Source organism: Jaculus jaculus, chromosome 12 (assembly GCF_020740685.1).
Source record: "Jaculus jaculus isolate mJacJac1 chromosome 12, mJacJac1.mat.Y.cur, whole genome shotgun sequence".
Taxonomy (NCBI): domain Eukaryota; kingdom Metazoa; phylum Chordata; class Mammalia; order Rodentia; family Dipodidae; genus Jaculus; species Jaculus jaculus.
The window spans coordinates 5293871-5320326 of record NC_059113.1 but is presented as its reverse complement, the minus strand read 5'-3'; the positions used below and the strand labels follow the sequence as shown (position 1 = coordinate 5320326).

General features: G+C 46.7%; 1 protein-coding gene across 3 annotated transcripts; it reads left to right on the top strand.

Moving 5' to 3' along the window:
- The first annotated feature begins 157 nt into the window (after window positions 1-157).
- Cntrob (centrobin, centriole duplication and spindle assembly protein) lies at window positions 158-25999 on the top strand. 3 transcript variants are annotated; one of them, XM_045131408.1, is made up of 19 exons: window positions 158-1210; window positions 2438-2507; window positions 2746-2827; window positions 3321-3477; window positions 5457-5573; window positions 6543-6659; window positions 6922-7020; window positions 8647-8883; window positions 9214-9360; window positions 12909-13042; window positions 14293-14418; window positions 14612-14774; window positions 16610-16868; window positions 19038-19192; window positions 19853-19916; window positions 22266-22421; window positions 22558-22684; window positions 25141-25193; window positions 25466-25999. In XM_045131408.1, the coding sequence occupies exons 1-19, from the start codon at window positions 938-940 to the stop codon at window positions 25507-25509; spliced, it is 2580 nt and encodes an 859-aa protein (XP_044987343.1). In that variant the 5' UTR covers window positions 158-937; the 3' UTR covers window positions 25510-25999. The 3 variants fall into 3 exon arrangements, with proteins under 3 accessions (XP_044987343.1, XP_004669262.2, XP_044987344.1); XM_004669205.2 differs by having other exon boundaries at window positions 159-1210; window positions 25141-25213; window positions 25466-25998; XM_045131409.1 differs by lacking the exon at window positions 158-1210 and having other exon boundaries at window positions 2439-2511; window positions 25141-25213; window positions 25466-25998.
- Window positions 26000-26456: the final 457 nt, after the last annotated feature.

Here is a 26456-nt window from a genome sequence, read left to right as displayed (position 1 = left end):
CCGCGCCCGCCAACCAATCCGCGGCCAGCGCGGCCGCGCATGCGCGCTGGAGCCCTGGCCGCGGCGTGAGTGGCGGCGGGCACGCTGGCCGTGACGTAAGCGAGGCGAGGGCCGGCTCGCGTGCGGCGGGCGGGAGGCCGCCAACGGTCAGCCGAGCTGGGCCCCGCGCGAGGAGGGCGCGGCCCGGGGTCTGTGCCCACCGTTGCTGTGCGGGCAAAATCTGGAGGCTGCGGCTGGCTGCTCTCTGGCGGTGGCAGGGGGGGACCCCAGGGGTGTCGATGAGGCTTTCTTGCTGGCAGGGGTCCTAGTGGGTATTCAGGAGCGTTAACTGTGGGTAAAACAAGTGGGCACGGGGTGGGACACGAAGGTCCAGCCTCTCTCTCTCTCTCTCTTTTTCCGAGGTAGGATCTCACTCTAGCTCAGGCTGACCTGGAATTCACTATGTAGTCTCAGGGTGGCCTCGAACTCACGATGATCCACCCACCCCTGCCTCCGGAGTGCTGGGATTAAAGGCGTGCGCCACCACGCCCGGCCCAGCCTCTTTTTGGACTAAAACCAGCTGAGGGACAGGCTTCGACCCTCTGTTGATTTGGGGTCCGTTCCAATTTGCATATTTTGCGTATGAGAACTTAAGAGTTCAGGTGAGCAGGGACCGCCTGAGCTGTCTGCATAGACTGCTGATGCGCCGCTCCTAGCGCTTAGCTGGGGAGAGGGACTTGCAGAGCCGGGCTCTACCCCGCCGGGGAGGTCTGTCCGCATCCCCTCTGCTCCATGATCTGGGGGAAGGAATGCCTTTCTCTCACCACGACCTTTGGAGCCGGTGGGAAAACCTTTCCTTTTAACCAGAAAGCCCTCATTTACCGAGGCTCCACCAAGTAGTCTTGCTTCCTTCTCCGTGAACTTATCCCCAAGTTTGGACTCTCAAAGCCGAGCCAGGATGGCGGCGTCAGCTACCAGCCCCGTTTCACATCTCGGGCCAGAGGATTTGTTGAGTGATTCATCAGAGCACCCTGGGCTGAACCAGGTGTCCTCTGAGGTGACCTCCCAGCTCTATACTTCTTTGCACCTCAGCCGTCAGGCGGAGGCCACAGCCAGAGCCCAGCTGTACTTATCCTCCACCTCCCCCCCTCCTAATGAAGCTTTAGACGGCTTGGCCCAAGAGCTGAGCCACGGTTTGGCTGTTGGACTGGAGAACAACTTGAAGAAAAAGGTGAGGTCGGCGTGGCTTAGGGATTTCTAGGGTAGTAGATGTTAGAATCTTGGCTTTGCAAGTTAGAGTTACTGAGATTGGAACCTCTATTGGTAGATGTTAATTTTCTCCTAACAGCAATATTACTTCGTGATTATTTCTGGGAGCAAATGTTTATGAGGAAATGACTTCAAATAACATAATTTGGGAAATTGAAATGAAAATTCCTGGTGGTATTTGTTGTTGTCAGAAGCACATGTGCTCCAGCAGAATGGAGTCCTGTTTCTTGGCCCCAAGTGAGAACTGTAAATTTAAGGACAGCAGAAAAATATGCTAAGATTCTTCAAGCTCAAAACTGTCTCGATTATATGATTCAAATTTTGGCCCTCAAGTAATTAAATACACTTTATAAAGATGATAGTTATTGTGTTGGATAGAAAAGGTGTCAGCTGGGCATGGTGGCACCCGCCTTTAATCCCAGCATTTGGCTGGTAGAGGTAGTAGGATCGCCGAGAGTTTGAGGCCACCCTGAGATTACGTAGTGAACTCCAGGTCACCCTAGGCTAGAGTGAGACTTTACCTCAAAAAAAGGTGTGTGTGGGGGGGTCATCAATCTGCAGATAAGATAGGATTTCTAGAGTGTGTAATCAGACCGCTATGAGCTACACAGCCTATAGACAGGGCGCTTGCTCTTTAGTTAGCAAGAATCTTTGCCCGTCTTGTCCTATGCCTGCTTACTTTATTCACTTCCTATCTCTTGTTTGGGTTTCTGGTGCAAGGTAAGGCATCCCTTATTGGATCTGTTGTGCTTCCCTTGGTTTTTCAGGGCCTTGTTGAAATTCCTACCCCAACAGTATTTACTACTGATATTAGTATAGGCTGAATGTTATTTGTTCTCTTTTTTCTTTCTTTCTTTTTGTTTTTTGAGGTCGGGTTTTGCTCTAGCCCAGGCTAACCTGGGATTCACTATGTAGTCTCAGGGTGGCCTTAAACTCATGGCGATCCTCCTACCTCTGCCTCTGGAGTGCTGGGATTAAAGGCCTGTGCCACCACGCCTGGCTTTTTTTTTTTTTTTTTTTTAGGTAGTATCTTGCTATTTTGCTCTAGCCCAGGCTGCCTGGAATACACTATGTAGTCTTAGGGTGGCTTAAAACTCACAGTGATCCTCCTACCTCCCAGGTGCTGGGATTAAAGGCATATTCCACTATTCCTGGCTTTGAATGTGATTTCTGAGTCTTTATTTTGTAGGATGGGTCTAAGCATATTTTTGAGATGGAAAGTGTTCGAGGTCAGCTCCAGACCATACTCCATACCTCACGTGAGTAAGCCCTTTTGGAACTCTGAAGGAAGGGAAATGTGGATGTAAGGGAGGCAGGGGGTGGGGTTAGGCAGCAAGAACCCACATCTCTGAGCTGGAAGAATTGAGAAGACAAGACACCTGTTCTCTAGGGGAGGTTTAGGGAGTGAAGAAGGAGGGAGGTCCTCTCCTCTGGTCAAGCAGGCCCTGCTCGTGTCCTTACCTGACCCTCTCTGTGGGTCTCCTGGGCTGCATGCAGGGGAGCCCCTCACTTCGCGAGCTGGCTCAGAGCGGCGGGAGGAGGACTCCTTTGACAGTGACAGCACGGCCACCTTGCTCAAGTGAGTGCTCTGGGGTTTTCCTGGACTTAGGTTCTTGTGGCTCACTGCCTTCTGGAAATTCATGTGTTCTACTCCTTAGTCTTCCTTTAGCACTTAGTTATGCCCAGGACCTAAGAAGCTTATCCCTTAGCTCCCAGTTGTCGTCCGGCCTGCTGTCTTCTGTCCCTTGTATTCCTCCCAAGCCGAGTGGTAGCTGCCGGCACCGGCCTTGCTCTCCTCCTCAGTCAGTCTTTCTTCCCGCACAAGAGTGAGCGGCTTGAACTCTGCTTCTTGCACCCTTGCTGCGGGGCTTGTGCTTGGAGGAAGGAATATGGCCGAGCAGATCACAGGCCTATGTGCCATTTTTGGCTCTCATACTGCTTAGCTGTATGACTTTGGACAAGCCTCTTGCCCTTGCTAGGTCTCAGTTTTTCCAGTATATAAGTTACCACAGTAGGAGCAGTGGATCTCAAAGGCTTTTCCAACCTTAACATTCTCTTCTCGATTTGCTCAGCACCAGGCCCCTACAAGACTTTTCTCCATCCAGCTCAGCCCAGGCCCTGGAGGATTTGTTTCCCCGCTACACTAGCCTTCGGCCAGGACCCCCACTAAATCCCCCAGATTTTCAGGGGCTGAAAGATGCACTGGACTCAGAGCATACCCGTCGCAAGGTGAGAAGCAGAGTCCTTTTGAAAGTGGTAGAGATAGAATTGGGGTACCGAGTACTGAAGGAGGGGTAGGAATTGAGAAATAGAATTGGGGTACCGAGTACTGAAGCAGGGGTGGGAATTGAGAAATAGAATTGGGGTACCGAGTACTGAAGGAGGGGTGGGAATTGAGAAATAGAATTGGAGTACCGAGTACTGAAGGAGGGGTGGGAATTGAGAAATAGAATTGGGGTACCGAGTACTGAAGGAGGGGTGGGAATTGAGAAATAGAATTGGGGTACCGAGTACTGAAGGAGGGGTGGGAATTGAGAAATAGAATTGGAGTACCGAGTACTGAAGGAGGGGTGGGAATTGAGAAATAGAATTGGGGTACCGAGTACTGAAGGAGGGGTGGGAATTGAGAAATAGAATTGGGGTACCGAGTACTGAAGCTGCTCTGTAGTGTGTGTTTAGGAAGGCCTCGGTGGCTGTCCTGTTGAAGGTGCTGCCACCTGCCTGATTTGTCATCCAGTCACTCTGATTCCCTTCAGACAGTGCATCACTGCTGCATTTTGTTTGTTCTCCCACAAAAACTAAACTCCCCGGGTTTAGCACTGGCTCCCTGAGAATCCCATAAGCATCATTGAATGGATGTGAACTTCACTGGCTTGTGCAAAATTTTACAGCTACTGGCGATGTTATTATCATTATCTTCATAAGTGTCATCAGTCTTAATGTCTGAAGGGAACAGAGCTAGATAAGGCTAAAAAAAAAAAAAAGTGTCAAGCAGGGGCTGGAGAGACCGCTTAGTGGTTAAGGCACTTGCCTGCAAAGCCAGAGGACCCAGGTTCAATTCCCCAGGACCCACATAATCCAGATGCATAAGGGGGCACATGCATCTGGAGTTCATTTGCAGTGGGTGGAGGTCTTGGCCCACCCATTCTCATTCCTTGTCTATCTGCCTCTCTTTTTTTTTATTTTTTAAATTTTTATTAGCGTTTTCCATGATTATAAAAAAATCCCATATTAATTCCCCCCCCCACACTTTCTCCTTTGAAACTGTCTCTCTTAAATAAATAAATAAATAAAAATAATTTAAAAATTAAAAAAAATATTTTTTATTTATTTGAGAGAGAGAGATATACAGAAATAGGCAGAGAGAAAGAGAGAGAGAAAATGGGCACACTAGGGCGTCCAGCCACTGCAAATGAACCCCAGATGCATACACCCCTTGTGCATCTGGCTTATGTGGGTCCTGGGGAGTTGAGCCTGGGCCCTCTGGCTTTGTAGGCAAGCGCCTTAACCGCTAAGCCATCTCTCCAGCCCCAAAATAAAATATTTTTAAAAATCAGGCAAAATCATTGTTTTTAATGTTTGGAGCTCTTTTTTAATCCCCCATATTTTAAACTATTTGGGCATGATGAAAGCCTTTTTCCTCTCTCCTTGCTACTTAAAAAATATTTATTTATTTGTAAGCAGAGAGAGAGAGTACTAGAGAGAATTTGAGTGTGCCAGGGCCTCTAGCACTGAAAAAGAACTCCAGATGCCTGTGCCACTTTCTGCATCCTGCTCTGTGTGGGTGCTATGGAATCAAACACAGGTCATTGGGCTTTGCCAGCAAGTCCCCTGACTGTTGAGCCATCCCCCAGCCTTCTCCTTGTTTATTCATCATGTCCAGCAAGGTTCTGTGGGGGAAGTAACCTCCCGCATTTTGTAGTGTGTGCTGCTCTACCTCTGCTGAGTGGTTTGTGGTCATTTTCCTCAGAAAACCCAGGGGAGGGAAGAGCTTGGAAGCTAAGCACCTATTTCTTGAGAAAGCTAAAGGCATTTGGGAATCTTGGTCTTCAAGGCTCTTGCTCCAGAATTTGAAATTCTTCCTCTCCAAGACAGTTCTCTTTTTAGAATGTAGGCTCCTGTCTCTGGCCTCCTTAAGGAGCTGGAAAGTCTGGTGCTGCGGTCAGGCAAGAGCGAGCAGTACGCCCACTCCTCACCTTTCTTTCCAGCATTGTGAGCACCACATTCAGAGTCTGCAGACCCGAGCACTGGAGTTGCAGCAACAGCTAGCTGTGGCTGTGGCTGCTGACCGCAAGAAGGACATCATGATTGAACAACTGGACAAGGTGACAGGGTGGCAGAGGGTGGTAGGTCTCTTCATAGAGGTCATTACGGAAGCGTAAATGAGGGATGGCCGTTTAGGGTTTTTTTTTTTTTTTTTTTTTTTGAGGTAGGGTCTTACTCTAGCCCAGGCTGGCCTCTAACTCAAAGTGATCTCCTACCTCTGCCTCCTGAGTGCTGTGATTAAAGGCGTGCGAGGGCTGGAGAGATGGCTTAGCAGTTAAGGCTCTTGCCTATAAAGCCTAAGAACTCATGTTTGAATCTCTAGGTCTCATGTAGACAGATGCACAGTGATGCAAACTTGCAATGTCGTACATGTGCACACGTCTGGAGTTTATTTGCAGCAGATGAAGGCTCTGGCGTGCACACATTTTCTCTCTCTGCGTCTTTCTCTCAAAATAGATGGTTTTTTTTTTTTTTTTGGTTTTTCATGGTAGAGTCTCACTCTAGCCCAGGCTGACCTGGAATTCACTATGTCATCTCAGGGTGGCCTTGAATTCATGGTGATCCTCCTATCTCTGCCTTCCAGAGTGCTGAAATTTAAAGACATGCACCACCACACCCAGCCTCTCAAAATAAAATTAAAAAAAAATATATATATATGGTGTGCCACACCACGCCCAGAGCTTGTTTTGAGACAGTGTCTCTGTGTAGCCTAGTTTTTATTTATTTATTTTTGTTGTTGTTGTTGTCTTTCAAGATAGGGTCTTGCTGTAGTGGTCTAGCCCATGCTGACCTGTAATTTACTTTGTAGTCTCAGGCTGGCTTTGTACTCACAGCAATCCTCCTGCCTCAGCCTCTCAAGTGTTGGGATTATAGGCATGAGCTACCATGCCTGGCTGTACCAATGTTTTCTTTGTAAAAGAAAGCCGAAGGTACTGACTTAGGAAAAGATGACTCTTGATTCTGCCCCTGTGGGTAGAAAAGGAGATAAAAAAGTATTTTAAAATTCCATCTTTTTTACTTTTCCTGAGACCCTGGCCCGAGTTGTGGAAGGCTGGAACCGGCACGAGGCGGAGCGTACAGAGGTATTGCGGGGACTTCAGGAGGAACGCCAGGCAGCAGAACTCACCAGAAGCAAGCAGCAGGAGGTATGCAACCTGGATTTTATGACGTTGGAAGCCAGGTCACAGATCTCTGTATGGAAAGGGACAGAAACAGCTCTAGAATTAGGATTTCCTGACAACTTTTCTAGTCCCGTCTTCCTCTCCCTTCACTGCTTCTGCTGTCAGCTTTGCATTGGTGATGGATTCCCAGTGCTTTCTGTGATCCCCTCAAGTATACATTGTTAATTATTTTTGAAATGAAGACATTTTCACTCACTTCTCTGTCCTGTGTTTCTCCCCTTGAAAGACAGTAGCCCGCCTGGAACAAAGCCTTTCTGAGGCCTTGGAAGCTCTGAATCGTGAGCAGGAAGCTGCCAGACTGCAGCAGCGGGAAAGAGAAGCACTGGTGAGGAGGAGGGCTCACGGAGCAGAGGCCTAGTCACTTCTAGAGACCCAGGGGCCATCACTAGGTGGTAGGAGTTTATAATTTGATAGGCATCAGGGAAGTGTTGCTCAAGATATGTTCCTTAGAGCACTCTGCTACCAAGTAAATTCGACACCTGTACTCCTAGCACTCAGGAGGAGGATCCCTGTGAGTTCAAGGCCAGACTGGACTACAGAGTGAGTTGCACGTTAACCTGGGATAGAGTGAGACCCTGCCTCAAAAAACAAAATGAGAGACTGCAAATTGTATTCTCACTCAACCATCAGAACCATTTGGGAAATTGTTTTAAAATATATATTTTTAGAACTCATCCCTAGAGACTCAAAGGTCCCTGGAATTCAGGGTCCTGCATATGCTAAGCAAGGGCTGTATCGCTGAGTCGCACCCAGAAGTTTTGATTCTGTAGATATATGGTAGGTTTGGGGATTCACATATTTTTAGAAATTTCTTAGATGATTTTGTTCATCCAGGTACAAGAATGCTGATCTAGGGCATAGCCCTGAAAGATATGCAATGAAACTCACTCAAGTTTCCTAGAGCTGAGTAATTGGATGATCACCTGTGTGAATTAGTAGCCAGGTTGAGAACTTGTTGCTTGGATGATACATGCTTGGAGCATGCAGATGTATTAATGCTGACGGTCTTAACAAGTAACACCTGACAGTGCTGGTGGTCGCATTTGGCTAGGTCCTGACTGTATACTAGTCTGTGGAATTTTCTTTGATGATAATGGTAATAGCTGTTGTGTGCTGAGTGCTTACTATGTGTCAGGCACGGTGCTGACTGCTTTGTATATGCCTTTTACTTTAATCCTAACAAGGCAAACTCTATAGTGATCTCCATTTTACAGATAAGAATGTGTGCCTAAGAACTCACAGTAAGCCGGACATGGTAGTGTACACTTGCAATCCCAGTATTTGTAAGGCTAAGGCAAAAGAATCATGAGTTTGAGGTCAGCTGGGGCCACATAGAAAGATTCTTACTCAAAAACAAAAACAAAGCCAGGTGTGGTGGCGCATGCCTTTGATTCTAGCACTTAGGAGGCAGAGGTAGGAGGATCGCTGTGCATTCAAGGCCACCCTGTGACTACATAGTGAATTCCAGAGGTCAGCCTGGGCTAGAGTGAAACCCTACCTTGAAAAAAAACCCCAAACAAACGAACACACAACAAAAAAAACCAACCAGGTAATAAATAAATGATGGAACTGGGACTCAGGTAGAGATTTGAACCCAGGTCAACCTAACTGGGAGACTAAGTTCTTACTATACTATAATTCTATGAGCTGGTCAGTTGTCATGTTTTAAATTTCATGTATGTATGTATATGGGCACACCAGAGACTCTTGCCACTTCAAACGAATGCTTGTCCAGCTTGATTTGGGTAGCTGGGAGTTGAACCTTGGGCCAGCATGCTTTGCAAGCAAGTGTCTTTAACTGTGGACCCATATCTTCAGTCCCAATTGTCATTTTTAGTGAGCTTTATTCTTAGTAGTTTATTCTTAGTAGTCACACTGTTTGACGCTAGTGTGCCAGGCTGCTGGTCTCTTGAGGGCCTACTGAAGATGTTGGTTTCTCCTGGGGCCTCAGGAAGGGGAAAGGCAGGCACTGACCTTGAGCTTGGAGGTGGAGCAGCAGCGGTGCAATGCTCTGCAAGAAGAGCGGGACGAAGCTAGGGCTGGGCAGCTCAGTGAGCGCCGCAAGGTGGAGAGCCTTCAGGCCGCCCTGGAAGAAGAGCGGCAGGCCTGGGCCCAGCAGGAGCGCCAGCTGAAGGAGCGCCACCAAGCGCTGCAGGACGAGAGCCATGCTCAGCTGGAAAGGGAGAAGGTAAGAGTGGAAGGTGGAAGAGTTGGGAAATGACAGGTAAAATTATTGAATGGGATGAGATGCCAGGATTTGGGGTATAAAAGGGACACGAGTGGAGAGTGAAGAGCTATAAATGGGAGACAAGGCTGAGAGTGTAGGGCCAGCATGAAAAGTCTAGGGGCAGCAAGAACATGCAAGGTCTGAGAATGTCAGTGAACAGGGATGGGGAAATAGGCCAAGGGAAAGGAGAGGGGGAGCTTGAGTTTTATTTAGGGCATGGGAGGATGAATTGGGAAACAGGTAAGAGATAGGAGATGAGGCATACACTGATGTTTGATTCTGCTTTCTTAGGGGAACAGTCAGAGGGAGGCGCAGGCAGCCCGGGAGGCCCAGCAGCAGTTGATGCTGTTGCAGTCTGAGCTGCGGCGGCTGGAAGGGGAACTGGACACGGTTCGGAGAGAGAGAGATGCGCTACAGCTGGAAATGAGCTTGGTTCAGGTCAGCAGTAGAGGGTTCTTGAGGGTTCTCTCTGGTTGAGAAAAGCTGGTCTGAAGCACAGTGACCTCTCAAAAGTCAGCTCAGTCAGGATACTCTCTCTCACTTATTTTGAGCTTATTCAAGCAATGATTTCTCTGTAGTTTTGGTAATATTTTGTTTTAGACTCTTCCTTTTCTTACAGTTTTTCTACAATACAGACTGACCTACTGTTACTTTTATGCTGGAGGTGTGTTGGGATCATTAACACACGTGTCTGGCTTTTTATGGGTTATAGGGAATCGAACTTTGGCTGGCAGGCTTGCAATTAAGCACCATTAACTGCGGAGCCATCTCCCCAGCCCTCGTGATATTTTTAGGGACATGATGTCACACTCAACTGCATTGACTGGAGGAGGAGTTGACTGCTTTTGTTGGACCTGACTCCAGTGACAATGGTCTTTTGTCATTCTCCTTACTTTTGTAACTTCTATTAATCCTTGTAAATTGGTGACCTAGGAAGGCAATGATTGTTTTATTTACTTATGAAATTCCCATAACAGCTCACAGCTTGGCACAGAATAGTTCCCAAAGTTGAGAGATGAAACTCGACTTTGAAAAACACTCTCTAGCCAGGCCTGCTATCTCAGTAACTTTGGAAGTTAAGGTAGAAGGATTAAAAGTTCAAGGTCAGTCTGAGCTACAGTGTGAATTTAAGGTTGGCAGGAGCAATTTAGTGAGACCCTGTCTCAAAAAGTAAAGAGGGGGCTGGGAGGGCTGAAGAGATGGCTCAGTGGTTAAGATACTTGCCTACAAAGCCTAACGACCCACCCACATAAGCCAGGTGCACAAAGTGGTGCATGGATCTGGGGTTCACTTGCAGTGACTAGAAACCTGCCGTGCCCATTCTCTCTTCTTTTCTGCCTGTTTCCTCTGTCTCTCTCTGATTGCAAATAAATAAATAATAAATATTTTTTTTTAAAAAGCCAGACGTGGTGGCACACAACTTAATTCCAGCACTCTGGAGGCAGAGGTGGGAGGATTACCGGAAGTTCGAGGCCACCCTAAGACTGCATAGTGAAAGGTCAACCTGGGCTAGAGGAAGACCCTACCTCAAAAAAGCAGAAAAAAAAAAGAAAAAAGTCAGGCCTGGTGGTACATGCCTTTAATCCCAGCACCCTGGAGGCAGAGGTAGGATCACTGTGAGTTTGAGGCCACCCTGAAACCACAATGTGAATTCCAGGTCAACCTGGGCTAGCGTGAGACCCTGCCTCGAAAAACTAAACAAAACAGAAATATTTTTAAAATATATATTTTAGGGCTGGAGAGATGGCTTAGCGGTTAAGTGCTTGCCTGTGAAGCCTAAGGACCCCGGTTCGAGGCTCGGTTCCCCAGGTCCCACGTTAACCAGATGCACAAGGGGGTGCACGCATCTGGAGTTCGTTTGCAGAGGCTGGAAGCCCTGGCGTGCCCATTCTCTCTCTCTCCCTCTATCTGTCTTTCTCTCTGTGTCTGTCGCTCTCAAATAAATAAATCAATAAAAAAAATATATCTATATCTATATCTATATATCTATATATCTATATATCTATATCTATATCTATATCTAGATCTATATATATATATCTATATATATATATATATATATGTATATATATATATATTTTAGCTGGTTGTGGTGGTACACACCTTTTATCCCAGCACTTGGAAGGCCAAGGTAGAAGGATCACTGTGAGTTTGAGGCCAGCCTGGGACTACATAGTGAATTCTAGGTCAGCCCGGGCTAGAGTAAGACTCTACCTCAGAAAACAACAAACAGAAAAAAAAAAAAAAAAAAGGAGTGAGCTGGTTATATAGAACATAAGCGTACCTTGTATGAGGCCTTAGGTTCAAACCCTAGTACTATTAAAAAGAAAAAGAGAGCCAGGCATGGTGGCCTATACCTTTAATCCCAGCACTTGGGATACAGAGGTCAGAGGATGGTAGTGAGTTTGAGGCCAGCCTGAAACTACATAGTGAATTTCAGGTCTGGGTTTGAGTAAAACCCTACCTCAAAAAATAATAAGCAAACAAAAAAACCCACAGAAAAAGAAACAAAAAAGAAAATATTTTATATTTAATTGATGCATTATACCCTGCCTTGAAAAACCAAAAGGAAAAAAAAAAAAAAAAGAACTGAGAAGAGCTAAGTATGACTCCAGTTTTCAGTGAGGAGACTGCCACTAAAACAGGAAATGTGGGTGTGCTCTGAGATGTGTCCAGCTGGAGATACTACGTTCTGGATGTATTGACTTTATTGGGGGGTTCTCACTGTAGCCCAGGCTGAGCTGTAATTCACTCTGTATTCTCAGGTGGCCTCGAACTCATGGTGATCCTCCTACCTCTGCTTCCCTAGTGCTGGGATTAAAGGCGTGAGCCACCATGCCTGGCTCCCCTCCCCTCACTGCAACTTTTTCTTTCTTTCTTTCCTTTTTGTTTATTTGAGGTAGGGTTTCACTGTAGCACAGGCTGACCTGGAATTCCCTATGTAGTCTCAGGGTGGTCTTGAACTCAGAGCAATCCTACTTCTGCCTCCCAAGTGCTGGGATTAAAGATGTGCACCACCATGCACAGCTTTAAAAAAAAAAAAAGTTTTATTTTTATTTATTTATTTGAGAGAAAGAGGGAGAGAGAGAGAGATGCATGCACCACCTTGTGCATTTGGCTTATGTGGGACCTGGGGAATTGAACCGAGGTCCTCTGGCTTTGCGGGCAAGTGCCTTAACCGCAAAGCCATCTCTGCAGCCCAACTTTTTTTCTTTTTTTAATTTACAAGAGAGAGAGAGATGCAGATAGAAGCAGAGAGAGAATGGGCATACCAGGGCCTCTAGCTACTGCAAATGAACACCATATACTTGCACCATTTTGTGCATCTGGCTTTGCATGGGTACTGGGGAATCAAACTTGGGTCCGTTGGCTTTGCTGGTAAGCACCTTAACCATTAAGCCATCTCCCCAGCCACCACCCCCTTTTTTTTCAAGACAAGGTTTTGATATGTGGCCCAGGCTGGCCTTGAGTTCATTCTCCTGCTTCAAACTGCCAAGTACTAGGATTACAGGTGTGCACTACTCTGCCTGGCTTGGGTATATGGGTTTAAAGCTTTGGAAAAAGGTTTAGGCTAAAAAAAAAGATTTGTGAATTGAATAAATGGTGATGTGGGGATGTAACACAATTGGTAGAGTGCTTGCCTAGAATGTTCAGAGTCCCGTGTTTCATCCCCAGCACCCCATATGAGCAGATGTGATTGCACATACCTAGTATCCCAGCACTTGGGAGGCACAGGTCAGAGGACTGTCATGAGTTTGAGGCCATCCTGAGACTACATAGTGAATTCCAGCTCAGCCTGGGCTAGAGTGAGACCCTGCCTTGAAAAACCAAAAAGAAAAGAAAAGAAAACCCTGTGGCAGATGTCCTGTCCTTCTTCCATGAGGCGGATGAGGGGCTGTTGGCACCAGTTGCGTTTATATAATATTCTCTACCCTCTTCTGAGCTCAAACAGAACTGAGCCATCATCCTGCCTGCCTTACCCCCAGGCCCAATACGAGAGCCAGCGGGTGCAGATGGAGTCGGAGCTGGCGGTGCAGCTGGAGCAGCGGGTGACCGAGCGGCTGGCCGAGGCACAGGAGAGCAGCCTGCGGCAGGCGGCCTCCCTGCGGGACAACCACAGGTACGTCGCCGCTGCGCTGGCTTCCTGTCCATCACTGGCTCCTACCACACATCCAGTCTCCTCAGACCGCCGGCCAAGACCTCATTTCCTCTTGCGAAGGCTGCTAGTAGTTGCTTTTGGCGAAGCACAGGGACTAGAAATTTCCCTCCCACGGGGAGTACCCCTTAACCGAGAACCACAGCGCTTCCACCTCCCGGCTGGGGCGGTGCCGGGCTGTGCGTGCCACGTGGTCTCCATGTAGCTCCGTGCGGTGAGCCTCCTGCTCGTTCAGGTCCTGTTCTTACTTTTCTCGTCATCAGGGAGCTCTGGAGATGATTCTTCTTTTATTTACTTATTTTTGATTGTCAGGGTAGGATCTCTCTAGCCCAGAGATGACCTAGAACTCACTATGTAGTCCCAGGCTGTCCTCAAACCCACAGTGAACCTCTGCTTCCCGAGTGCTGGGACTAAAGGCATGCGCTGCCACGCCTGGCTTTCTTTTCCTTTTCCTTTTTGTATGTGTGTGAGTGTGTAGTGTATGTACATGTACATATGCATTTTTCTATGAGTATGAATGCACATGTGTGTGCATGTGTGGTGTGTGGAGATCAGAGGTTGATATCAGCTGTCTTTCTCAACCACTCTCTACCTCATTTATTTAGCTTCAGGTTTTTTATTTATTTTTTTTTTTTTGAAGTAGGGTCTCGCTCTAGCCCAGGCTGACCTGGAATTCACTATGTAGTCTCAGAGTGGCTTCAAACTCACAGAGATCCTCCTACCACCTCCTGAGTGCTGGGATTAAAGGCGTGCGCCACCTCCCCTGGCGCTCAATCTCATTTTTATTTACTTTTTTGAGAGAGAGAGAGAAAGAGATAGAGAGAGGGAGAGAGAAAATGGAGTGCCAGGGCCTCCAGCCACTACAAATGAACTCCAGAAGCATGCACACCCTTGTGCATCTGGCTTACGTGGGTCCTGGGGAATCGAACCTGGGTCCTTTGGCTTTGCAGGCAAACGCCTTAACTGCTAAGCCATCCCTCCAGGCCCTCAATCTTACTTTTTGAAACAATGTCTCAGTGATTCAGCTAGACAAGCTCCTAGGATCCACCTTCCCAGTGCTGGATCACAGGCTTTTACGTGGGTGCTGGGGATCCAAACGCAAGTCCTCAGGCTTGTACAGCAAGCAGTTTACCAAGTGAGTCACCTCCCAACCCTGTTCTGTCTTCTGGTGGTTGTTCACATGTCAGTCTCTTTTCTCCCTGGGTCCCCCTTAGAAAGCAGCTGCAGGAGCTCAGTGGGCAACACCAGCAGGAACTGGCTGCCCAGTTGGCTGAATTCGAGGTGGAGATGGCCAAACGAGAGGAGCGTCAGCAGCAAGTGGCTCAGGACTATGAGCTCAGGTACTGGTCCCTGGAGTTCCTTTCCAGAGTAGACCCCAGGCTGGGTGGTAAAGAGCTGCGTCTTAAAGAGCAGTCCTCCTCTACCTTGGCCATCTGTGCTACAGTCTCAAAGCTGACACTGCATCCTGGCTCTTCTGTCCTCCAAGCCTCTCTTCCTCAGAGTCTCATGAGTCACCTCTCCACTTTTCTTCAGACTGGCCCGAGAGCAGGCTCGAGTGCGGGAGCTGAAGAGCAGCAACCAACAGCTGGAGGAGCAGCGGGTGGAGCTGGTAGGAAGGCTCCAGGCCATGCTGCAGGCTCACTGGGATGAGGCCAACCAGCTGCTTAGTACCACGCGCCCGCCTCCCAACCCTCAGGTAGGTACGGCCTCAAAGAAAAGCCATAGAGCCAACATAAAACTTTGTTCCATAGTCGTAGCTCACCCAGATTGGCCCCATTTTGTTGGGCATAACTCTCTTCTTTTTTTCTCCTAATGTTATTTATTTATTTGAGAGAGACAGAGGCAGAAAGTGAGAAAGAATGGGCACACCAGGGCCTCTAGCCACTGCACCCAATATCCAGGTGCATGCGCCACCATGTGCAGCTGGCTCACGTGGGTGCTGGGGAATCGAACCTGGGTCCTTTGGCTTTGTAGGCATGTGCCTTAATCACTAGCCATCTCTCCAGGTCATAACTCTCTTCTTAAGAGGTATTAGTTTGGTGGAATGACTGAATTAGTAATGGGAGGAAGAGTTGCTTGGAGCTGCAAGTGGTGGCACACGCCTTTAAACCCAGCACTTGGGAGGCAGAGGTAGAAGGATCACTGTATTTGAGGCCACCCTGGGCCAGAGTGAGACCCTACCTTCAAAAACAAACAAACAAATAAACATAATAATAAAATAAAAAGAGTTGCTAAGACCTGCCCTAGAGTACAGTAGGGAGGGAGCCTCAGTTCCAGGCCTTCTTGTGTTGGTATCTCCTGCTTCCTACTTTTAATTATGAAGTGTCATTATTAGCTAAAATTTGTAAAATATATTTTTGTTTATTATTTTTATTATTTTATTATTATTATTTGAGAGAGATGGTGAGAGAGAGAATGGACATGCCAGGGTCTCTAGCCACTGCAGACAAACTCCAGATGCATGTGCCACTTTGTGCATCTGGCTTACATGGGTCCAGGGGAATAGAACCTGGGTCCTTTGGCTTTGCATGCAAGCGTTTTAACCACTAAGCCATCTCTCCAGCCCTAAAATGTTTTTTAAAATTATTTATTTATTTATTTGAGAGCGACAGACACAGAGAGAAAGACAGATAGAGGGAGAGAGAGAGAATGGGCGCGCCAGGGCTTCCAGCCTTTGCAAACGAACTCCAGACGCGTGCGCCCCCTTGTGCATCTGGCTAACGTGGGACCTGGGGAACCGAGCCTCGAACCGTGGTCCTTAGGCTTCACAGGCAAGCGCTTCACCGCTAAGCCATCTCTCCAGCCCCCTAAAATGTTTTTTAGAATAATATGTACATGGTAAAAGAAAATCCAAACTGTTTTGAAGAAAAAGCATATAGTGACAGGTAATTTTCATTTAGTCCCCATTCCTCAGTGTCTGAGCTCCCCTCCCCAGAAGCAGCCAGAAGCTGGTATCTTGAGATTTCCCTTCCTTCTCCCAACTCCTATATCCCAAATGGCCACCTTCTACTTATTGCTATGCCTGTTATTTAACCAAACACCTAAAACAATTAATGAATGCAGTTGTTGTTTCCTGTATTTTGTGTCTACAGTGTTAAAATAAATATATTAGAATATATATCTTTGTGTGCAAATGGTCTAAAATATCTGGAACTAGAATTGTAAGGTAAAAAAATAATCACTTTTAGCCGGATGTGGTGGCGTATGCCTTTAATCCCAGCACTCAGGAAGCAGAGGTAGGAGGATTACCATGAGTTCAAGGCCACCCTGAGATTACATGGTGAATTCCAGTTCATCCTGGGCTAGAGCAAGACTGTATCTAAAACACACACACACACACTCACATGCACACACACAAAAATAATAATAACCACTTTTAAATCTGACAGAAATGGATAAATGCTACCCTGTCATGTTTTAAGGAAGTTCTAATACTTTGTAATATTATTCTACCAATATTATTCCTCTACCAAGTCTATCTCTTTGAACCCACTGGGCTTTGATTCTTCCCTCTGCCTCTGTCCTGGTCAGGCTCCTCCAGCTGAGCCCTCTAGTCCTGGGCCTCCTGAGCCAGAGAATGGGGAGAGGAAGATCTGGACCATGCCTCCTGTGGCTGTGGCTCTGAAACCTGTGTCACAGCAAAGCCGAGAAACCAGGGTGGAGCTCCCTGGAGTGCCTCCTGGTCTCTGCAGCTCCTCCTCGGATCTTAGCTTCCTGCTGGGGCCTCCTTTCCAGAGCCAGAACTCCTTCCAGCCCTTGGAGCCCAGACCTGACCTCACTCTGCCCACAGGTAACCGAGGGCACAGGTCCCTGGCGTTCCCCTTGTGTGCACGACTGGCTCTTCTACCTAGTTTCTTTCTTAGGGTACTTGAGCCTTTGGTTTCCAGATGTCTTATTAATGACGCATTTCAAGGAGCAGGAGCCCTTTCGATAGAGGGAGGGAATGTCGTCGAAGTGCAGTGGGGCTGGGAGTGGAGCAGTGATCCTGTTAGGGCCAGTGGCCACTGCCCCTTCCCTTGGGGCCTGCTTTATCCAGCACCCAAAGTTCTTGCTCCTCATAACCTCGGCTTATGTGGGGCTTTGACCTGCCGCAACACTGGCTCTAGCTTAGGCTCCAGACACTTAGGGAGTCTGTAGTCCATCTTCAGTAAGCCATGTCATGGTTGGTACCAGCTGTTGGATGAGCTTCTCTTGGTGGGTGGCCACCTCTGCTTGGTCAGCTCTGGCCAGTCCGGGTGGGGTCCTGTGTGGTACACGCTTGACAATCTAGTATGAGCTAAGAATGGAAGGTAGGTTGGGAATGAAGTTTATTTGGTGAGTGCTTGCTGAGCACACAGGAAGCCCTGGATTCAGTCTCGAGACCTGTGTGGTGCACGCCTGGACTCCCAGCACTGAGGAGGTAGAAGGTGGAGCCAACGGGCAAGGTCATCCTCACCTGTACAGCATGTTTGAGGCCAGCCTGGGATACATGAGCCCCTGTCAAGAAGGAGAAGGAAGAGGGGGGATTGCGTCATAATTTTACATGTTGAAATGATGCATTACGTGAGACACCCTCCTCCCAGAGGAGCTGTGCGCAATCATTGGTGGCTGGGGGAAAGTCAGTCATGATCTTCAGTGGTGGAGCCCCTGGTCAGTTGCCTGTGCTATAAGTAACCCCACCCATGCTCATGCAAGCCACCCGCTTTAGGTCAGCTGATCACACACACACACACACACACACACACACACACACACACACGGCATGAAAGTAGGAAGGGGACTATAGTTCAGAAAAATGGGTTTAATGTGAGGGGGATTAGAGAGGATAATGTGGGTGAGTATTATCAAAATATATACATGCATGAAATTGTCGAAAATCAAATAAAATACAGTGAAAAAGATAAAAATTTAAAAGAAAGAGGTATGTTGGCTCACGCCTTTAATCCCAGCACTCAGGAGGCAGAGGTAGGAGGATCACCTTGAGTTTAAGGCCAAACTGAGACTACATAGTTGAATTCCAGGTCAGCCTGGGCTAGAGAAAGACCCTATCTTGAACTATCAAAAAATAAAGGTTAATAGTAATTTTAAAATATTGAGAACATGTTTGGGTGAAGCAGCAGAACATGTATTTTATTTTATTTTATTTTATTTTATTTTATTTTATTTTATTTTATTTTATTTTATTTTACTTTCTTAATTTTTTGTTCTCAATTTTATTAACAGTTTCCATGATTATAAAAAATATCCCAGGGTAATACCCTCCCTCTCCCCACTTTCTCCTTTGAAATTCCATTCTCCATCATATCCCCTCCCCATCTCAATCAGTCTCTCTTTTATTTTGATGTCATGATCTTTTCCTCCTCTTCTTATGATGATCAGAACATGTATTGTATTTAATTATTTTTGTTTGTTTTTCAAGGCTGACCGGGAACTCACTCTGTAATCCCAGGCAGGCAGTGAACTCACAGCTATTCTACCTCTGCTTCCTGAGTGCTTGTTTCTATTTTTTAAGGAGTTTATGGTGGTATTAGTTTAGACTTTAAGCATGGCAGCTTTCTTTTTCTGTTTACACTTCTTTTTTAAAAAAATATTTATTTATTTATTTGACAGAGAAAGTGGGGAGGAGAGAGAGAATGGGCACACCAGGGCCTCCAGCCACTGCAGACAAACTCCATGTACCCCCTTGTGCATCTGGCTAACGTGGGTCCTGAGGAATTGAACCTGGATCCTTTAGCTTTGCAGGCAAACATCTCAACCACTAAGCTATCCCTCTAGGCCCTGGGTACACTTCTTGTCTTAAGATTCAGCTGTACTGTCTCCCAGGAGCCTCCATCCTTCCCTTGAGTCCTTTTAAAATTCTTTGTCTTCTACCTGTGGTGTCTCACTTACATTATATTTCTTAGGCATTTGTAAGTTGATTTATGGAAAAATTCTTTTCTGTACAACACATGAACCCATACATAACACTCTTGCTTTATAGCTAGACCCTTCTCTGCCCTTGAGGGCTTTGATGCTGATCACAGGGCTGAGCGGCCGTTCCCTGAGGAAGACCCTGGATCTGATGGGGAAGGCTTCCCAAAGCCAGGGCTGCCACCAGCTTCTCAGCTTGAAGGCCTCAAGAATTTTTTGCAGCAGGTAAGAGATCCCACCCAGACTGCTCTTGTTTATTTCCTCATTTCGTTTTTCCACTCTTCCCTCATTTCCTCTGGATTGGAGTCCAATCCAGAGCTCGGACTTTTCTCTCTATCTATCTATCTATCTATCTATCTATCTATCTATCTATCTATCTATCTATCTATCTATCTATTCGTCACTCACTCATTCCAGATAGAGTCTCACTGTAGCCCAGGCCAGCCTCAAACTCTCATTCTTCCTACCTCAGCCTCTTTAGTGCTGGGATTACAGGCATTTATCACCTTGCCTGGCTAGCTTTACCTTAAAAAAAAATGAGTGTGTGTGTGTGTGTAAATTTATTTATTTGAGAGAGAATGGGCACACCAGGGCCTACAGCCTCTGCAAATGAACTCCAGACATGTGCGCCACCTTGGGCATCTGGCTAACATGGGTCCTGGGGAATCAAACTGTGGTCCTTTGGTGTTGCAGGCAAACGCCTTAACCAGTGTAGCTGTGCCTTTCTAGGACTCATTGACTGCCCCAGCTCCATACTGTTATCTCCTTCTTAGTACACAGCTCTTGTGAAATTTAGCCGATGGCCCTAGCAGCCTCTGCTCCCGTAATCCGTAGGTTTCTCTCTTTACCAGTCCTCCAAAGAACCTTCCTGTCTTGTTTCCCCAGCTGCTGGAGACAGCACCCCAGAGCCATGAGAGCACCTCTGTTGACTTGTTGCCCTCTAAATCTGGTGAGTTCCAACTCTGAAGAAGGCCAGGGCTAGGCCTGGAAGAGGTAGGAATTGGTGATCTTGGATGAAGGTTGTTTTTTCAAAAATATTTTATTTTTATTTATTTATTTATGACAGAAAGCGGGGTGGGGGGAGAGAGAGGGAGATAATGGGCACACCAGGGCCACCAGCCTCTGCAAACAAACTCCAGACACATGTGCCCCTTGTGCATCTGGCTAACATGGGTCCTGGGGAATTGAACCTGAGTCCTTTGGCTTTGCAGGCAAATGCTTTAACTGCTAAGCCATCCCTTCAGCCCTAGGATGAAGGTTTTTTTAAACTTAAATTTAAATTTATTTTTAATTTTAATTTATTTATATTCAAGCAGGGAGAGAAAGAGAGAGAAAAAGAATGGCCTCTAGCCATTGCAAACAAACTCCAGATACATACTCCACTTTGTGCATCTGGCTCTATGTGGGTACTGGAGACTCAAACCCAGGTCCTTAGGCTTTGCAGTCAAGCACCTTAATCTCTGAGCCACCTCTCTAGCCCTAGTTTAAATTTAATTTAATTTAACTTGGTGTGTGAACATGTGTGAATATGTGGTGTGCCCCTGTGTGGGCACATGCATGCCACTGCATGCATACTGAGTCAGAGAACAGCTTTTGGGTCAGTCCTTGCTGCCCTGCTCATTGAGGCAGGGTTTTTCTCTGCTCTGCTGTTAAGTCTGCTGCCCTCACCTAGAGCTTCTAGGAAATTCTCATGTCTCCACCGCCCATCTTGCCATCAGAGTCCTGGGATGACAGAAGCCATCACGGCCTCTGGCTTTTTACATGGGGTCTGAGGTAGAACCAGGGCACTCAAGCTTGACCTGTGAGCCCTTGTCCACCCAGCCATCTTCCCAGCCCCTAAGGTGACGTAGGAACTTCTAGCAGTTGGCATTTCCTTGTTTTTTTTTTTTTTTTTTTTTTTTTTTTTTACAAGGTAGGGTCTTCTCTAGCTCAGGCTGACTTGTAATTCACTATGTAGTCTCAGGCTGGCCTCAAACTCATGGCAGTCCTCCTACCTGTACCTCCTGAGTGCTGGCATTAAAGGTATGCACCACCACGCCCGGCTTACTTCCTTGGTTTTTTGCCCCATTAAACACTTTACATGTCTTATATAAACAAATCTGAATTAGAAACAAGGTTACCGTATTCCATTTCCAAATTATCACTATAGCTCATGTTTTTGAATACCTATACTTCTGATACTTTCTAATATGATGTTAATAACAGCTAAATTAATATGATGAAATGGGGCTGGGGAGATGGCTCAGTGTTTAAAGGCACTTGATTGCAAAGCCTGGCTTGGCCCAGGTTCGTATTCCCGGTACCCATGTAAAATCAGATGCTCAAGGTGGCACTTAGGTCTGGAGTTCATTCACAGGGACAAGAGGTCCTGCTGTGCCCATACTCGTTCACTCTTTCTTTCTGCTTGCAAATAAATAAATATTAAAAATATATAAGGAAATGATAAGGTACTTAGGTGTGGTGGCACACGCCTTTAATCCTAGCAGTTAGGAGGCTGAGGTAGGAGGATCACTGTGAGTTCAAGGTCATCCTGAGACTTCATAGTGAAATGAAAAGGAACTCATATGTAAATTGCCAGGCAGTGTTTGTAATCATTAGAAGTAACATGCCCGCTAATCTGTTATTTCACAGCACTCATGGCACAGCAAGGTGAAGGGTAAAGTTGATCATTTGTGTGTTGATTTGGTCTCCTGTAGCCCAGCTGACCTCATATGCTCTGTGCAGCTGAGGATGACCTTAGACTCCTAATTTTCCTGATGCTTTTTTTAAAAAATACTTTATTATTTATTTAGTAGAGAGAGTCATAGAGATGGTGGGGGGCGGAATGGGCACATCAGGGCCTCAACCACTGCAAACAAATCATATGCATGCACCACTTTGTGCATCTAGCTTACATAGGTACTGGGGAATTGAACCTGGCTCCTTAGGCTTCACAGGCAAGTGCCATGACCACTAAGCTTTATCTCCAGCCCATCTTCCTGCTTCCAGTTCTTGAGTGCTAGGATTACAGACCGACACCACCACGTCTGGTTTTGTATAATGCTGGGGTTGGACCCAGGCCTCATGCATACTTGGCACACATTCTACCAATAGAGCTATACCTCTAATTTTATTTGTTTATCCTTTTAGTTTTTGGTTTTGTTTTCCGAGGTAGGGTCTAACTCTAGCTCAGGGTGGCCTCGAACTCTTGGCGATTCTCCTACCTCTGCCTCCCGAGTGCTGGGATTAAAGGCGTGCGCCACCACGCCCGGCTCATGTTTATCCCATTTTAATTCTTGGATCTCTTTCCTATTTCCAGGTCCTCGAACTGTCCCATCTTGGGAGGAAACCCCTCAGATACCGCGTCTCCCACCTCCTGTCCATAAAACTAAAGTCCCTTTAGCCATGGCATCTAGTCTTTTCCGAGTCCATGAGCTTCCCTCATCACATTCTCAAGAATTCTCAACAGAGAGAGGTAAGGAGTCCAGGATTTATCAGGGAAAGAGAGAAAAGAGATACGTAAGGTCCTTCTGGGTCCCAGGAGAGGTGAGATACGGATTTGGAGCACTGCCCTAGGGCAATGTCCTCATCAACTTGTCTTACTGGTATAGGTGGCCTCAGCCCCCCAAGGCAGCTCATGGAGGTGTCTGAGCTGTTACGTTTGTACCAAGCTCGAGGCTGGGGTGCTCTGCCTGCTGAGGACCTGTTGATGTACCTGAAGAGGCTGGAACACAGCGGGTACAAGCCTGGGGGGGAGGGGAAGGAAGGGTTCTGGGGGTGGAATTTGGCTTAGGGAGAAGGGATCAGGCAGAGCAGAGTGGGGTGTGGCTATTGTTCATTGAATGCAATCTTGGGTCCTTTCCTGGGGAGAAAGTAAGGATGAGATGGAGATTCACACCTGTCCTTAGTGTTTCCAGCACTCCTTTGTCTCCTTGTCCACTGATGTTTTTCCCTTTAAACCCTTTTCCCATGGCTTTATACCCTAGTTTTGTCTTCTCTTTACCCTGAAGCTCAAAATGTAGAATCCCAGGATTTTGGTTTCTCTAGATCAGGGCTTCTTAAACTTTACCACTTGAGACCTCTTTACATCTGAGAAGCTTTTATGCAACCCTGGTTATGGTTCGTACAGTAGTACATATCAAACATTGGCTGACAGTAAATCATGAAGACATTTATTTTATTGTTTTTTAAAATATTTTATTTATATTTCTTTACTTATTTGGGAGAGAAATGGGCAGGGGGAGAGAGAGAATGAGTATGCCAGGGCAGATGGACTCCTGAGATGTGCACCGCTTGTGCATCTGGCTGATGTGGGTCCTGGGGAATTGAACCTGGGTCCTTTGACTCTGCAGGCAAACGCCTTAACCTCTAAGCCATCTCCCCAGCCAAGACATTTATTTTAAAACAATTCTTTGGTAAACTTACAGTTTTACTATTAAAGACTAAGCAGGGCTGGGCGTGGTGGCATACACCTTTAATCCCAGTACTCGGGAGGCAGAGGTAGGAAGATCGCCATGAGTTTGAGGCCACCCTGAGACTACATAGTGAATTCCAGGTCAGCCTGAGCTACTAGAGTAAAACCCTACCTCTGGGGGAAAAAAAAAAAAGACTAAGCAAAATTTTATGCTAATGAAATGGTTGTACTTATTTATTTTTACATAAAGAATTAAATCCTATCTGAGTATTTGTACAGGATATTGAGCATCTTTAGAGTTCTATCAATATTTTGATTTTGTAATGCACACCTTTAATCCCAGCACTTGGGAGGCATCATTGTGAGTTTCAGGCCACCATCAGACTATATTCTAGGTCAGCCTAGAGTGAGACCTTTCCTTGAAAAAGAAAAAGAAAAAGAATATTACTTTCGGGTTAAAGAGGTGGCTCAGCAGTTAAAGGCACTTGCTTACAAGATTTTTCTCCCAGGTTCAATTCCCCAGTACTCACAAAAAGCAGATACCAAAGCTGCACGTGCATCTGGAGTTTGTTGATTGCAGCAAGGCCCTGGTGTACCCATGTACTCCCCCCCTCCAAGAAATAAAATTTTAAAAAATATATTTATTTGTTTGAGGGGGCCAGATAGAGAGAATGGGCACGCCAGGGCCTCTAGCCACCACAAATGAACTCCAGACGCATGTGCCCCTTGTGCATCTGGCTTACGTGGGTCCTGGGGAATCAAACTTGGGTCCTTTGGCTTCGTAGGCAAATGCCTAACCACTAAGCCATCTCTCTAGCCCCTCAAACAGCATTTTTAAAAACCAAACATTCTAATACCACAGTCCAGATAACACTAATAGGATACATGCTGAGGCATGACAGGATAATGTCAAAAGTCTTCATTTTCCTTTGTTAAACCACCCTGCTTCTGTAAGAGCAGATTTGTATACGGTAAAAAACTGCAGTTCACAGCGCAGTCTTGAGTCTAATAGAGGTCGTTCCAGGCAGCGTTTGCTGACATTGCGGGAAAGCGGGTGCGCAGGGCAGGGTGTGCTGCCGCGTGCTCAGCACCCAGGCTGCAGTGGCGCCTACCACGTGGCAGACTAGAGTGCTGCAGAAACACCTCTCATTCCTTATGCATTTGACTCCGAATTAATTTTTGGTTGTTACACATTCAGGAGTCTTTTTTTTTCCCCCAGAAATCTTTACTGTTGCCAATTTTTAAAAATATTTTATTAATTTACTTATTTGAGAGAGAGGCAGATAGGGAAAAAGAAAATGGGCACACCAGGGCCTCCAGCCGCTGCAAGTGAACTTCAAATGCATGTGCCACCTTGTGCATCTGGCTTATGTGGATTCTAGGAAATCAAACCTGGGTCCTTTGGCTTTTTAGGCAAATATCTTAACCACTAAACCATCTCTTCAGCCCTTTTTTTTTTTTACAACCTCCACATTTATTTATGTGACCCTATGGAACAAGGTGACCAAGTAGTTAAGACAATGGACTGCTAGTTAGGTGACCTATGAGGGCTCAATAGTTTTAAAAGTTTTAAAAGCTGGGATCTTGAGTAACTCACTTGATTCTACCAAGTCTCCTCCCATTTGCTTCCCATTTCTCTCTTCTCTCCCAGGGGTTCCTATCTGAGTGTACCCCCAGGTCTATGGTTCTTATTCTTGAGAGAATTGGGAAGCATTTTCCCTGGCTAATGCTGAGTTGGGGGTAGCTCCCCCAATCCTTGTGTCCTTGATTTGTGTGGCAGGACTGATGGCCAAGGGGACACTGTTCCCAGAAGAAACACAGACTCCCGCTTGGGTGAGATCCCCCGGAAAGAGGTGAGGGAAATCAGGCAAGGGCCAGGGGAGAACAGGACTCTTGGGTGACCAGTTCCCTTAGCTCTCCACACTCCCTGGCTGCCTCTGCCACCCTACCGCCTGGCCCCTTGAAGCCCAGTTCCCATTCGGACTTATTTTTCATCTGTGCTGACTGATCCTGGCTCTCTCCCCGCACCATGCCCTTCCTCTGTAGGCTGGGAGGAGTGAGGATCGATCATGCTGACTATTTCTTCTCTCTTCCTTAATTCTCAGCCCCCCTCCCAGGCTGTCCCTCGCCGCCTCGCTTCAGCCCCTAAGACTGAAAAACCTGCGCGGAAGAAAAGCGGGCACCCTGCCCCCAGCGGTGTGAGGGGTCGAGGTGGGGTCTGGAGATGAGCCCTGCCCTTCCTCCTCTGTTGTGGCCTTCCTTCTCGTCTGGTTTTTATTCGAAATGTGCAGTTAGTCCATATCAGAGGAATTGGGAAAATACAGATTTTTGTAGGAAGCTACTTTGTTAAAAAAAACCCTCATTCTATTTTGATATATTTTTTTTAAATAAATGTTATTTCCTGTGGGAAAAAGACATGAATGTTGAGACTGGTGTGTGATTAGGTTTCAGAAGTCTGAGTGAGTAAAGTTCAGTGTTTGCAGAGTAAAACCTTTAAAGTGATTAGCTCTGGTTAGTAGTAGAATTATGAGTATCTCCTATTTTCTTTCTTGTACATTGTGCATTTTCCATGTTTTCTAAACAAGTACGTATTTAATAATCAACAAGCCCAAAATTTTAATAAAAATGTAAGTTACTCTGTAAAAAGTATGAGGAAAACTGGTTGTTTGGGAGGGAGACTTTTTTTTTTTGGTGTGTATATGATGTAGGTGAGTTTGTGCGTGAGCGCAGGCGCACGTGTGCTCCAGCACGCGTGTGTGACGTGGGTGAGTTTGTGTGTGAGTGCAGGCGCGTGTGTGCTCCAGCACGCGTGTGTGACGTGGGTGAGTTTGCGTGTGAGTGCAGGCGCATGTGTGCTCCAGCACGCGTGTGTGACGTGGGTGAGTTTGCGTGTGAGTGCAGGCGCGTGTGTGCTCCAGCACATGTGTGTGACGTGGGTGAGTTTGTGTGTGAGTGCAGGCGCGTGTGTGCTCCAGCACGCGTGTGTGACGTGGGTGAGTTTGTGTGTGAGTGCAGGCACGTGTGTGCTCCAGCACGCGTGTGTGACGTGGGTTTGCGTGTGAGTGCAGGCGCGTGTGTGCTCCAGCACGCATGTGT